This window comes from Talpa europaea (genome assembly GCF_964194135.1).
Source record: "Talpa europaea genome assembly, chromosome: 6".
Taxonomy (NCBI): Eukaryota; Metazoa; Chordata; class Mammalia; order Eulipotyphla; family Talpidae; genus Talpa; species Talpa europaea.
In genome coordinates this window covers 92,366,496-92,381,757 of record NC_140072.1, presented here as the reverse complement: position 1 = coordinate 92,381,757, position 15,262 = coordinate 92,366,496, and the positions used below count along the sequence as shown (strand labels likewise).

General features: G+C 37.5%; 1 protein-coding gene across 3 annotated transcripts in view; it reads right to left on the bottom strand.

Moving 5' to 3' along the window:
* FLT1 (fms related receptor tyrosine kinase 1) overlaps nucleotides 1-15,262 on the bottom strand; it is a gene marked incomplete at both ends in the record, with an annotated part of 170,714 nt that overhangs the window by 97,426 nt on the left and 58,026 nt on the right. For all 3 annotated transcript variants that reach the window (XM_084235227.1, XM_084235226.1, XM_084235228.1), the window contains 4 exons: nucleotides 9,376-9,535; nucleotides 9,929-10,098; nucleotides 11,689-11,806; nucleotides 12,738-12,915. In XM_084235227.1, coding sequence (XP_084091353.1) covers nucleotides 9,376-9,535; nucleotides 9,929-10,098; nucleotides 11,689-11,806; nucleotides 12,738-12,915 — 626 coding nt within the window. The remainder of the gene's footprint in view (nucleotides 1-9,375; nucleotides 9,536-9,928; nucleotides 10,099-11,688; nucleotides 11,807-12,737; nucleotides 12,916-15,262) is intronic.

Sequence of the window (15,262 nt, the reverse complement as noted above, 5' to 3'; positions counted from 1 at the left end):
GAATAGGAAGGAGGCAAGAAAGGTGGTGACTTGCTTGGTTGCACCAGATATGGGTTTCTAAGAAAGAGTTTTGTTCATTTTTTCTCTTAGTGAAATGATCATGCTGAGGAAGGATGATTCAATAAATAAATCCTTAGGGAAATGTTAGAAGTGTCTATAGATAATATTTTTTATTCTAACACATTCAAGGAGTCTTAAGGTAGTAATACCAATCACTCAGTGAAGAATTTTTCAAGCTATTTTCACATTTTGTTCTCATAAAAAGGAAGAGAGTAGTTCACTTGTTTTATAGCTGTCAACACTGAAACTTCTAGAAAGTCTTTGGGGCAGGAGTGGGGAATCACAATGTAGCAGATAAGCCACATAAATTCTAGAGCTAGTCAGACCTGAGTTCAAATCAAGTTGTTGTAACCTTCTAGTTTCATAAGCCTGGACAGCAAAAGCCCAATTGTAAGCATCCACCATTATAGAAGGTTGCAGCCTTTCAATCTCTTCAAAGTTCTGCTTTGGTGTTATGTCATTGACCAACATCGAGGGACCTTAGGAAGTCCTATGACAGTCCTATGACACTGCTGAAGTAGAAATGTGACCTGAGGAGTTTGTCTACTAAAGCCCAGAGCACGGGTGGAGAAATCATTTTTCTTGGATCTCAGTTTCTGAAAGGTTATCTTTTTCTGGGTTTGCTTTTATCTTATGGGTTCCTTAATCTTGCACATGTCAATTTTATTTATCTTTCTCTTGACAACTAGAAAGTAAAGCATGTGGACCATGTCTCCACATTAGTGTTACCGCATGTTCTCTTTTCATCCAGACTTGCTCAATAATTTATTCTCCTTTTTGTGAATTTCCTCGAATTCTTTGGGAATGTCCTAAGTATCACCAACTCAAAAGAAGCAGCTGCAGATTATCATGACTAGCTAGGTTTATTATAGGGGTTAAAAGACAAATAGAAGGGAAATAATTTTTAAAAAAGATCTTTCAAAAAAAATAAGATCTTTTGTTTCAGCAAATATTAGGTGACTATTAAAGGAGTTAATTTGTGTAACACTGGCACAGAGGTTGGCACATATTTTATTATCTGGCAAGATTTAAAGCTACTTAAGAGCAGGGACTATGTCTTACTAACCATTATAACCTCAGTGCTTCGCCCTACCACCTGGTGAGTAGAAGAACACAGTGTCTCTTGCTCAATAGATGACTTGGTGAAGAGAATGTGTCCTGATAATGGTCTGCCTAGCTGTGGACTCAGCCTCATGTCAGATGTCAACCCTGCCATCCATCACTCACCTCAAATGTGCTGAAAAAAAGGGACACTTGTGACCCTCAAATGACCTCACACATGCTCCCTCACCGAAGTAAGCACTATGTCACCACCATTGGTGCCTGTCCACTCACACTGTGGACTACTAATGAAGACAGAGGACCTCGATAAACTAGCGTAGCAGTATCAGCATCTGACAAACAGATAGCCATGGACAATTTCAACTTAGGCAACAAAGGTGATGATGGAGAAGTGTCTTCTGGATTAGTGGAAAATATAAAACTAAATATCAGTAGAGTTCTTTCTTCAAGGGTAGGCAAAAATATTTGCTCATAATTATTAGTATCATTTTATTCAGATAAAAATATTTGTGACCAAATATTTTATTGAAGAAGTAAATAAATTGTGCCTTCTGAAAGAAGAACAAGATTTATTTACTTCTGCTATTATGGAACTTTATTTTCCTTGAAGAGCCAAGTCAAATATGTGGAATACAACTGAGCTCAAGCAAGTCAAAAGTCAAGAGTCCATATGCTACTACACACAGGACAAGACCAGTGAACATTTGAGGACATGGTAAATTGGGGTTGCTTCTTTCAAGTTGGCAATGTTATGTTCACATATCCATTCCCAAAGAATTTAAGGTGGTAAGACCAGCTGTGCTGGGGTAAGACCAGCACAGAAGTCGCAGAGATAGAATTCAAAATGCATGTAGATCCAGGATGTTAATAACTCCTTTAACTTCCTAAACAATGTAAAATTTCTACTGTTTTTGGCCTCATCTTAATTTCTTTGGAGTAAGTCACCACAATCAAAAGACCTGTCCCTACATAGGAGTATGTTTCTCTGGAGAACATTAACCAATCAGTATGGCTTCTTTTGTCAGATAATTGTCAGCTTTAACAGGAAACTGGTGTGTAGATGATGCCACTTCAGAGGGAAGTTGCTTTACAGTGGGAAGCCCCAGAGCAACCTAAAAATACTGACAACTTCCAGCAAACAATCCTAGCACTTATATGTGTCAGCCACCAAGGCTAAGCACTTCATATCACCATCCCCTCAACATCTTACCATGTCAGTGCTCTCTTTTGTGAAGATCAGAAAACTCAGACCCAGAGAGGTGGTTTAGTTTGTCTCATCTAGAAAATGGCAATAATCATAATGTCTGCCTCATTCAGTTGGTAGATGGTAGGAGGTGGCAGAGTCAGGATTCAGGCTCCAGAGACTATAACCTTAAATGCTAGACTGTATTGTCTTCCAGCTTTCTAACAACTTTTATAATTGACTCTTGTTGTCATAACAGAAGATTTTCAAAACATTTTCTTTCTAGATCATGAGCTTTTTTTTTTTTTTTTAAAGATTTATTTATTTATTTATACAAGCACTGGGTACAGTCAGAAGCACGGGAGAGTAAGAGGATTCACCAGAGCCAGAGCAGGGAGCAGAGCAGGCAGACTGACAAAGTACACTGCTGAGGGGAGCAGCAGGCGGCAGGAGAGGTCTGCGTGCCATGTGAGACCCTCGCCCGGCAGCTGGGGATCAAACTGGTGCTGCAGAGGCTGCAGGCAGCTTCGCAACCCAGCGCTCAAACTGCTGCGCCACTGGGGAGGCCCTAAATTGTGAGCTTTTGACCAACAATTTCTCATAATTTGCTTCATAAATGGTTGTTACAGAACCAACTCCAGAGTGACATATGAGGTGTCTATGGTGATGTGCTAGAAGAACACACATTTACAGTCTGACTTGTCAACCAGGACTGGTTTTCAACAATTTGAACTCTTGATGCCTCATCTAGAAAATGGTAGTAATTGTAATTTCTGCCTCATAAAACATATAGAAAGCACATATTAACCACTTAAACATCTTATAGATAATTGCTTAATAAATTTCAGTGCCAAAGAAAATAAAAATAGAAGTCCCAGGCCATACAGTCTTCTAGCCATCATTTTCTACTTAGCTCAAAGTAGCTTCTAAGTCTCATTTTTGCTTTCATCACTTTACTCATAAGGCTAACTTCAAAGACTTTTTCATACTTACAGGGAGGATTTCTCAATAATTAATGATCTTATGTAATTTTTAATGATGAAGACAAAGCATATGAAATATGAAGGTCAATGAAAATGGGATAATATGTACCCATATAACTAAATTCTTGGATTCCAAGACCTTGATCTCCAGACATGAAAAGCAGAGTTTCAGGGACACAGTGCACATAACACATACTGAAGATATGCCACAGGAATAAGATGACAAATAACAAGTCAGTGAAAGTCCATCAGTCTACAAGAGCGACAGGGTGGGCCTAACATTAATAGATAGCACAACACCAAGGCATTAGCCAGGGAAGGTGAGCTAGAGTAGAACAGATTCTATCAACTACTTAACCCTTAGAATAGAACAGACTCTATCAACTACTTAGCCCTGTTCAATAGTTCCATGTCAGGTCCAAACTTACCTTTCCAATATTGGGTTTCATTTTTTCTCAACCCAAATCCAACAATCCAATCAAATTAATCTTCAAGCTTGTCCTCTTCAATTCCTCAACCCATTACTCTCCCCATGTCACCAATCACATCCTCTCCCTTTCCATTCAACATGCCTGTACCTACCCATCATCTTTATGATCAGATCCCACTCTCCACAGTGCTTCCTCTACAATACTCACCACCCACCACCCAATGATTCATTTGGTTCATCTATTCAACCATATTTTAAGCCTCTCCCATGGAGATAATACAATGTTATGGTGGTAATAAGAATAATGAGGAATAATAAACAGGAAATCAGAGATTGTGTCTGTCTAGCCTTGGGCTTGCCATTAACTGGTGGAGGGTGAGGGACAATTATTTATCTATGAGCCTCAGTTTCTCATCTATAAAAAGCTTGCTTTTACCTCTAAAATTCCTTAATTCTAAGTGAACTATTCATGCAAAATAACTAGATCAAGGCAGGCTGAGACTGAAGTTTGCAAGCTTTATGACCCCTCTTCATTTACTCATCGACTTTAAGCTCTTGTTTTCACCTTCATTTTATCTTTTGACACCTCCTTCTCTATCCCCTTTAATTACTGTCCCACGTCTTCTTTCCTTTGGCTAACTACTAACCAGCTTTGTGAGTGATGGCTGAGTGCTTGCTGAATCCTGATCCAGAACATTAATCCCCAACAATAAGTGAGAGAATAGGATTTCCCTGCAAGAGATCAAATTAAATACCCCTGCCTGGGGAGTACCACCCTAAGTGGGCCCGCTAACTACTGGACTTACTACCTTCCCAAGGTTAGTCTTATTTAGAACTGCTCATTGGGATTTATACCTCCTACAGGGTCTACTCCCACCTGCACACTTGTGGCCTGAACCAGCTGTAGGTTATCACTGGTTCCCAAAGTTGTCTGTTTGAAAATTCTTCAGATTGCTGCTATACTCTTTCTGCTTTCCTCTCCCATCTGCAGTTCAACTCTAACTCAACAGGTGGACTTTGTGGGGAACTGTGACAAGAGAAAAACTCCATAGCGTAGACCAGCACGCTCTCAAACTTGGCCCATCTAGGACATCTGCTCCTTCCTCTGGGAACCCACTCGGATCCCTACTGAGGAGTCCTACGAGACACCAGTACATAGTAACCTTCTAAGATGTTGGTCTCTTTAGCCTGTTTTACTCTTGAGAAATAGCTTTCTGAGCTTCAGTTTCCTTGAGAGAATTATGCCTGTTATGTAGAATAGTGCAGATGAGAGATAATATATGTGAGTGGATGAACACAGATTTGGCACTAGAAAGGGCCCATTAAAGCTGTTATCAGGGCTCCCCTGGTGATGCAGCAGTTGAGCGCTGGGCTGCGAAGCTGCCCGCAGCCTCTGCAGCGCCAGTTCGATCCCCGGCCACCAGCGAGGGTCCCACATGGCGCGACAGACCTCTCCAGCCGTGCCCGCTGCTCCCCTCAGCAGTGTGTTTCGTCATTCTGCCTGTTCTGTTCTCTGCTCTGGCTCTGGTGGATTCTCTCACCCTCCCGCACTTCTGACTGTACTCAGTGCTTGATAAATAAATAAATAAATAAATAAATAAATCTTTATTTAAAAAAAAAAAAAAGCTGTTATCATTATGAAAGTATGAAGAACCGAGCCCCAGGGACTTGAAGCTCTTTATAAAGCTCTTCCTGGGGCTGCAGTCTGAATCCATCACACAATTCCCATCCTCTAAATCCACCACCTTCTGCTTTTTCATGTACAAAGGCAATGAGGTTACATTAAAGCCACAGACTTGATCCCATATTTCAAGAATCTAAGGTCAATGGAGATAAAACTGAAATATAACCAAGAACAGGCACATGTTTTACAAGTGATTTGTCCTATCGGTTGTCTAAGGCTCTTATATCAGGACATCATAGATTTAGAAATGAAAATACCCATTCAATTTTTAAAAATTTGTGACTGCAGCCAAAGAAAAGTAAAGAACTTCTGTGACTCTTCATAAGGAATCTTCCCAAATCATGTCACTAACCTCTGGTATTTCTACTGTTAAGAAGGTACTTTGAATCTTGCTCAAAAGATCCCCATACAAACCATCCAGGGTAGATTACTAGGACCCAGCCTTTCAGTTTAACTTAAACACGAAATGAAATGTTTGATCGCAATTACAGGCGACAGTTCACTCATTGCAAACAATTATTCATCCAACTCACTATATTACTAGGAAGAGCTGGAAAAAGTGGCAAAGCTCACAAAGCAGAGAAAGTGGCAAACAAGCATTTGGCAAATGAACTTGTGCTCTGTTCTCAGGACTTTGTATGAAATATTAATAAGGGCCGTTCTAACATTCACACTGGGCAGCAGGCACTTTCTCATCCAGTAATTATATAACAGAAAGCAAGAAGTTTCTCATTAGTGAGTGAACATTCACTTTTGGCTTGGGATGAAAGCCTCCTGTATAAGATGGCCAGATTTATTCAGTTGTTTGTTCAAGTTCAAAGTCCTGCTAAAGTGGTCTTTGGTGAAGTGGTCTTTAAAGTCCCATTTAGATTCAAGGTTCAATTTGTGGCAAATTAACTTTCCCTGTAGCATGACTTACTTGAGTCTGCATACCCATACATCCATTGCACAGAATACATGTGGAGAGACACATGCATACAAACTGCATGTGATAAGAGCGGTGTAATCAATATTGAAACACCAGGTAAGTGATCACTTTCTTCACAAAGAAGAGGTCTTAAGTTATACTTTCCTCCAACATCTGGCCTACATTTAGCCCCCAGGAAATGTTGACTTTTTCAATGCTTAAATAGAGTGAAAACTTTCATTTTGTAGGTAGATAATAAAATGTGGGACATAAAACTGTTTCAGCGTAAAAATAATTGACATTCCTGCTGGCAGTCAATTAAATTTGGGTCCTTGAGTACATTTCTAATGAACTACCACTACCAATTGTTTTGCTTTTATCCTGTTAATTTTACATACCCCAGAGATGCACAAAACTATGTTTCTCTCTAATACATCCCTAATGATTCAGGCTTTCTTTTCTTTGCCAATTTGCTGATAATAAACAATAGAGAAGTGCAATTAGGCAATCCCTTCTCAAAGTGCCTAGACGCCTCTGCCTTTCCCTTATTTTGTAGGTTACCCCCTACCCTGCAAAACAAACAAGCACACAAACAAACAAACAATTGGCAAACCACATTTACTTCTGGAGTGGCCAGCTCTCTCTAGATTCCTTGGTATTACTTTATTGCTGGGACAGATGAAGAGTGTTTCAGAAAAGGGACAACGAATTGTCACCGAGAATGGACAGGAATGTTGTTTTTTATTAAACTTCTAAAGCATGTAATTATGTGAAACTCCAGATATGACCTAATTTAGAGTTTTGGAAGCAGTTTCTTGAGATACTATGCTTATCTATTAAGTTTTTCTTTACAAAGTTACCAACTTCCATAAGTTGAGAATCCAGCTACATTTTTCACATCCTGAAAGGGCTCGCTGGCAAAAGACCAAATAAAGAATTAGAGGTTTTAAGGCTAACTGGGCAAAGAATGATCATGCCTTCATTTCTATGGGCTGGGCCAAGTCTGACAAAAGAGTCCAGGTTGGCATTGAAAGAATATTAATTGTCACCAATGGTAGATTTGCTGCTGCATTTTTTTCTTAATTTGTAACTATTAATATTAGAATTATTGAGCCATTTCTATACCACAGAACATGTATATTTATATGTCAGACTTTTCTTACAACAATTCTACTTCTAGAAGTTGAATTTTTCTGCTAATTTGGCATGGATTCTCTGAGTTAATCCTCAGATTAAATTGCTTTATAATTCATAAGGAGCAGAGAGGTAATCTCAGAGTGCAACAATTAGGAAAATATTGCAATTATTTTTGAAAGACTAAAATGCAATTCTAAGTGATTTTCTCATTTCACTCATTAATAGCTGTGTATTATAGGAAAGGGGAAGCAGGCAGTTACCATTTACAGAAGGGGAAATCGAAACACAGATTAAATAACTGGCCAAGGTCACATAGAAGTCAGGGATTGTACCAAGAATAGAACCCATTTCCTTGATTCCCAAGTCTATATATATGATACGTATGTCATCACCAAATATGTTTGATCTCATATGATTAAAACTTAAGTGCTAAAAAATTATACTTTTATGTTTTGCACATGGTTGGTGCTCACTAAATATTTGTGTGATGAATAGTTTGTCGAAAGTACTAAGCTTTACTGAATACCAGTGATGCGTAGTGTGTTTGTAAGATAAGAGCAATGTTAATATAGTGTAGGTGCTAGAAATTTCTCTACATGTTTTCGTTGGTTATTACAGATCCCATATGCCACAAAGAAACTGGAAAGAGAGGTAATGTTTACAAAATTTCACTTCAGCTGACCTCATTCCCAAACCATAGTTTATTAGCATTACTCATGCCTAACTATAATACAATGTTCTGTCACTCATAATTGTTATTTTCTAAGTTATTAGCTCTACTTCTGAATAGAATTTTAATTTTACAGATTTGCTCTTATCAAAACACTTAAAATATCTATAAGAGGCTATGTTATTCCATCAAATTAAACTCTAATAAATCCAAATCTAATAGCTTAAATGATTTACTTTTCAGTTAGTTGTACATTAGGTTGGCACAAATATTAAGTTCTTAAATAAGCCCATAAATATGAAGACCTATTATTCCCAAATTAGCAAAATAATATAGAATTTCAGTAGATCTCTTTCTTTTGGCTTAAATATCCATAATGTAAATAAGATGTTCAGACTTTGAAAATTCTCCATGACTCTATTCTTAGAAAATGATACTCTGATGAGAAATCAGACATTTGTAGAAAAGCTACTTCTCAGAAATTCCATAACTCACCAATAACTTTCACTGTTGGAATAATATCCCTGAGCAAAGATTAACACACAAGATAAAGAAAAGTCAGCATTGCAGGAAGAATCTAGAAAATCAAATAGCCACTTCTATCTGGTTGTGGTAGAATTAAGTCTTGTTTACTTCTTAAACTTTTTTTTAAATTGCAATTCTCCCAAACAAGGTAACTAAGGGTTGAGCCTTGGAAGATAAAGAAGGGCTTCTTTAGGAGCAGAAAATAGGGGGCTGCACTGTTCAGACTGATGGAAAAGCATGAGGAAACTGTGCAAGGTTGTGATCATTGGTGGGTGAGTTTTCAGATCACACCAACACTTACACAGTAAGAAATGGGAGGAGCAGAGTAACTGATGCAGTGACATAGCTAATGTCTTGATGGGGGTTTCAACTGAAAAATGAGACTGGAGTTCCAAATAATAGTTCCCAGAGTGACCTTAATTTTGTCCCTATGCTACTAAAATTGTGAGAAAAAGTCATGAAATAGTAAGAAATGGTATATTCGGTAAGGAAGAAGAGTACGTATTGCCTACCTCTTTCCAAGGAAAGGAAAAGTCTTTTCCTAAAATACGCTACATGTATGCATAAATGAACAAAATAAATCATATATATATATATACACATATATGAACACAGACACATAAACACACACGCTACATGTTTCAACTGCAAACTCCTATCTGTGTGCATTGAATAATTTTGAGTTTAGGTGTCAAAAAGTATTTAAAGTTATTCAAGAAATGAGCTGTCCCTACCTTGCTTTGGAATGACTATGGTTACAGGGATGCCAGAACCACTTGATTGTAGGCTGAGGGATACCATAAATGGTGCATGTGAGGATTTGTCTGCTGCCCAGTGGGTAGAGAGTTGGGTCTGGAAATGATGACACGGCCTTTTCATAAATCTGGGGTTTCACTGGAAAAGAGATGAAGAACAGGACCGGGGTCAAGAGCTATTCCAATGACTTCCTCCGCAACACAAAGGACCACATCCTCACAGATTTTGATGTCAAGGAAAAAAAACACATGAACAGAAAATTGCAAAATCCTTAAATTTGTCATTATAATGCAATTTTTTAAAAAGTGAAAGTGTTTTGAGGACATTAAAACATAGATTTCATGATATGTATCTTATGATTATAATGATAAAACATCATGTTGCTTATGGAAGACCACAAGGACACTTGACATAGTGATCATGGAGGCATTGTGGTTTTTAAAACTTTCTTTTCTTGATGTTAAACTGATGTTTGACTTATAAACGATCATTAATTCTACCCAGAACCAGAAATATGAATGGTAAACTTACCATTTACAATGAGAGTAGTAGTGAGGTTTTTAAACACATTGGATTGCTTTATGCCCAACAAGATTGTATAATCCCCAGCGTCTTCTGCAGTTACATCTTTGATAATTAATGAATAGCCATGAACCAAATAACGAGGAGATATTTCAGTTGTTGGTAACCCATCTTTTAACCTGAGGTTAAGAACATGATCAGTAAGTCATTCCACATGAGCTCTCAGATTATCACTTCACAACACTGTCATTGAGGTCTGAGAACTCAAGTTCATAAATCTGCAACTTTTGATTCTCAATGTTTATTTAAAAAGTGGAGGTACTAAGTTCAGTAAAGCTAGGTGTGATTTTTAGCCTGGGAAATATTTCATCTTTATTGCAAAGAGGAAAAAGTGAGTTGAAGGAAGAAAGAAAAGTAATGGTGTAATGTACCTACAAGGATGTTGGTCACTAAGTATTAACCCAGAAGCAGTGGCTGATTCTGTTTTTTAGAGTTTTCCATGATTCTCCATCAGTACTACAAGGGCCATTGTAAGCTAGATCAACTAGATCACTTCTCCAGATAAAAACAAAAATAGACTCCTATTGTGGTCTCATGTGGAGTTCTTGTTAGTTGTATAAATGGTCCCACCCTTTCATAAGCTATAGTGAAATGAAGACTTTCAAGATTTTTGACCCTGAGGAAGATAGTTAAGGCACGAAACTCACAAGCAAAAGAGATCAACGTAAATTTTTAAAAACCTTAAATATAAGCCAACACCCAGACATCATGCAGTTGCATACAGAATCGGGAGTCAGGAGGCTCAGATGTTTGACATGGTTCTGCCACGGTATGTACCGCGCTGACATACCTATTTGAGCCTTGTTTCTCCAAATTTTCTGTTTCTTAAAGATCTAAAATTCCAATTATTTGCATGGTTTCAGTAGTAAACTTTTTAGATAATATGAAAAGTAAACTTTTCTACTGTAACGGGGATTCTAAAATGGCAGTGCCTCTATATTCTAGGATTGTTTTCCTAATCAGTTTTGTATCATACTCCTTTGTTTAAAATGTAATGACTCAAGCCAAAGATATTGGTGCTTAAAAGTGATTTAACAAAATGGTTACAGATTATAAAAAGATAGCATTGTTTCATATCAGGTGTCGGGTTAGCATAAAAAAAAAACTTATGGAGTTTCTGAATATGCAAACATTAGCCAAAATAAACTTAATTCAAGTAGATTCACTTGTCCACCCCTGCAACTGAATAAATCTTGCCATGTTAGGGTGTTTAATTTTAAAACAAGACCCAGCTGTATAAGAATTATTTGCAGAAACTAAAAGAATTATCATCCTCATTACAAGGACCCACTTGTTCAGGGTTAATAGAGCATGTCACATATTCAAGGTGCTTGCTAGTCATTGCCCAACATATTCCATTCAAAGGATGTTGACATAATAGGGAGGTTTGACTAAGCTGAAATGAGCACCCAAAGAAGCCTAATCCTTACCTGAAATTTATATAATATTATAATGCAATGTTACTTCAATAAAAAATCATTTTAAAAAACCTTAATTCCTTGCTCTATCCTGTTACATTCTTTCTTGTCCTTTCCAACTCTTATCATCAGTTCCAGCTCCAAGCCAGAAATCAACATAGTTCTTAGCTCTCTACTACTATCTGTGGAGCTTATCTTGATAATTTTTCAGGAATTCAAGTCCTTGGGATCCTGCATCTTCCTACTTCCAAAGCATAGCTTATGTTGATAGGAAAATAAGTAGGGTCCTACCACACGACTTCGGGCGAGGGAAATGCCTTCACTTTTGTAGATAACCGGTAAGACTTCTTGCCAGCTACAGTTTCAAGCACCTGCTCTTTTCGATGTTTCACAGTGATGAATGCTTTATCTTTGAAAGGAGAAGTGATAAATACATTAGCAAAGACTATATCTATGTAAAACAACCAATTGACTGCCTCATTAATGGAGTGTGATCAATGAATAATTAACAGAGCTGAATTAGGAACAAGTTTATCAATGAGCCCAAATATTGATTAATGAATAAAATGATTTAAAAAGCACCCTCACTGGTGAAATACGTTTAAATCAAATGGTTATAAATCCTAGATCATTAAAATGGTGACAGAACATCTTAAATATCTATATCACAATAACAAAAAGTAAGATACTTCTAAAACTATACCTGGCCAAGATGAGTGCTCCCTCATGAGAAAAAGTTGCTCCAAGCCTCTATAACAACTAATTTGCTATGAAAAAAAATCAACTGGAGAAAGTCAAAAGACTAACAAAGGCCAATGATTAGAATTGTTTTATAGTTTTTTTACACTGTTTTTTCTTTTCAACAGTAGAATTAAAGGTTTTAAGAATTATAAAGAAGGTTAAGTATAGACAGAATTTGTTCATGGGGATTAAGCAATAATATGATTTCATGCAGGTAAACAAGATAAATTAGCGTCCATTCTAAATAATTTAGCATATCATATTAGTCCCTGATAAATTTCCCCCAGCTAACAAAGGCAAAATTGATCACATTTTTATGTTTTGCTTATGTGAAAGGCTAAATCAATAAAGAATTTTATTAAAAAATTACAGTGTGATTTAACAATTAATAATCACAATAAACCCTTCAGGAAAAGACTGTCCAAGTCAAAAGTATAAGATTTAAAGACACCTAATGTGATTCGCTTTTTAGCAAGGGGGAGACAAAGACAAAGTATAGTTATTCATAGTAATGTAGCTCTTGCTTTAGAGAAAATTTACTTGCTTTATGAAACCTCACAGATCCACAATGATTAGAAAGCATAGCCAGAGCTGCTCACCATATACACGCACTGAAGTGTTCACAGATTTGAAAGAGGGGCCACTCTTCACATGACAAGTGTAAAGCCCTTTGTCTTTGTTCTGCACTTGGTCAATAATAAGCACACTGTAGAATACGTTGGTGTCGTCGGAACTGTGTTTGTCAATTCGTTGCCTTATAGAAGCTCTCCTATTTGTCTGGAAATAAATGTACAACAAATGTAAAAGCAATAGTTGTTCACATTTAAAGTCAAAGCATATCTCAGATGGATATTTTATGCTGAGAAGCAAACCCACCTAAGAGCAAGATTTTTGGAAACTCTGCCTTTGTCTGGATGGGTAATGAACAGGTAAAAAAGACTGACAGATATATATCTCTAACACATAGTAGCATATATAGTATATGTCGTATCATATATAGTACATATATAATATATAGTAGCACATATAGTGTGTGTGTGTGTGTGTATATATATATATATATATATATATATATATATATATATATAGTAGCGCTTCATTTTCTTCAAATAGACTTTCATATACCTTGCTTCTCACAGCAACCTGGTGAGAGTGGCATTATTGTGATTGCCATTTTGCAGATGAAGAAACCGAAGCAGCAGAGACCATGGCCACAGTAGGCTGGGAACTCAGATATTTTAGTATAAATCGAGTGCCTTCCTTCAGGCACACACAACTCTGTAACAGTATCTGTTCTCTAGGCATAGGTATGGCACACAAACACAGGTAACAGTTATCTTTAACATTTACGTTTCTCTCAGTAAATCACCAGGTGTTTCCTTTGACTTCCTTTCTAGAAATAGGGAAGAAGTAAGTTGCCCTGACTCTACTTACTAAGGTATAATAACCCTAGTTTTGTTATTTCACTATTTGAGCAAACCAAGCCAATTTCTGCTAAATTACACCGAGTGAACCTGGGGACATCTAAAGCCAACAACAAGTTTAAATAACACTTGGGGTTTTGTCCCACGTTCACCTCAGGGGAGATCAGGGTGGTCTTGAAGTCCAGTGATGGACTCCACCACAATGACCCACCTGCTCCTGGGTGAGAAAATGAGATCATATTGCCCTTTCCTCTAATTGTTCCTTCCTCTTTTTATTTTTGGCATTACATTTTATAACACAAAATGTTATTTCCTCCTCTTTATCCCTCCCCACCAGGGGTCATGGAAAAAAGACTTTGGAAGTTGTCCAGAACTGATCTTTAGGTCTTGACCTTTGCTCTCCTCTGTACCACATTTAACAAACTTCTACCCACCTGTCCTTTTACTGCCCTGTTGCAACAGACACTATGTTTCGGCCATGTTCTTCATTCTCAGTAGTAGGAACCAGACAGAGAAGAATGTCAATCATCACTATCAAATTCAAGCCATTCCCTAAAATAACAGACTAAGGAACTTCTGCATCTTAGTTTTGTAGTTATTATTTCCCCTTCTCCCTCTGAGAACTCATTCAAACTTTGAGTAAATGGTATTGTTTCTGTCTTGGAAAACAACTGATCGTGTGTGTTTCAGAACCACTTTGTCCAGTTCTGTGGTCATCAGCCACCTGTGGTTACTTAAATTAAAAGTAAACAAAATTTGGACCTCCCCGGTGGCGCAGCGGTTGAGCACTGGGTTGCGAAGCTGCCCGCAGCCTCTGCAGTGCCGGTTCGATCCCTGACTGCTGGGCGCACAGACCTCTCCTGCTGCCCACTGCTCCCCTCAGCAGTGTAGTTCGGTCCTTCTGCCTGCTCTTCTCCCAGCTCTGACTCTGCTGAATTCTCTCACCCTCCTGCGCTTCTGACTGTACCCAGTGCTTGTATAAATAAATAAAAATAAATCTTTTAAAAAAATTAAAAAAAAATAAACAAAATTAAAAATTCAGTTCCTCAGTCAACAGGTACAGTCCAAGTGCCCACTGGCACATGTGGCAAGCGGTTACTGCATTAGACTTTGGAGATAGAGAATATTTCCATCGCAGAAAATTCTAAAGCACAGCACCATTTTAGAAGACTATTGGCATCTAACAGACATATTATTTGTACCTTTACTATGGTAGCAACTCCATTGGGATGAGTGTTTCTTCTTTCTTGGCATTTATAGAGAATATTTTGATTTCTATCAAAACCCACAAAACATTGCTACGAGTCATAGCACTTTTATTTAATGAAATAATACCACTTTCTAGAAAATGCTTTATGACTGATGATTTCTCAGTGTGTTCCTACTTATTATACCTTTTCATCTTTTGCTAAGTTATTCTATTTCCAGCTAGAAACAACGATGAAAAACAACATTCACTTGGGATGGATGCATTAGTCTTTCATACACAAATAAGTTAACTTTTTGATTAATCTGAATGATTCAACAAATGACTATCTGAGGGATATACTATATAAATCCTACTGGCACACAAGAAATAGAGGCTGGAGCTGTCAAAAGTTTCTTAACTGTTTATAGTAGATACCCCATCTGTATGTTTTTAAAATAACTATTTTTGCAAGGGTGTGCAGTGTGAACAAGGCTGTTCAACTCTGTCTCCA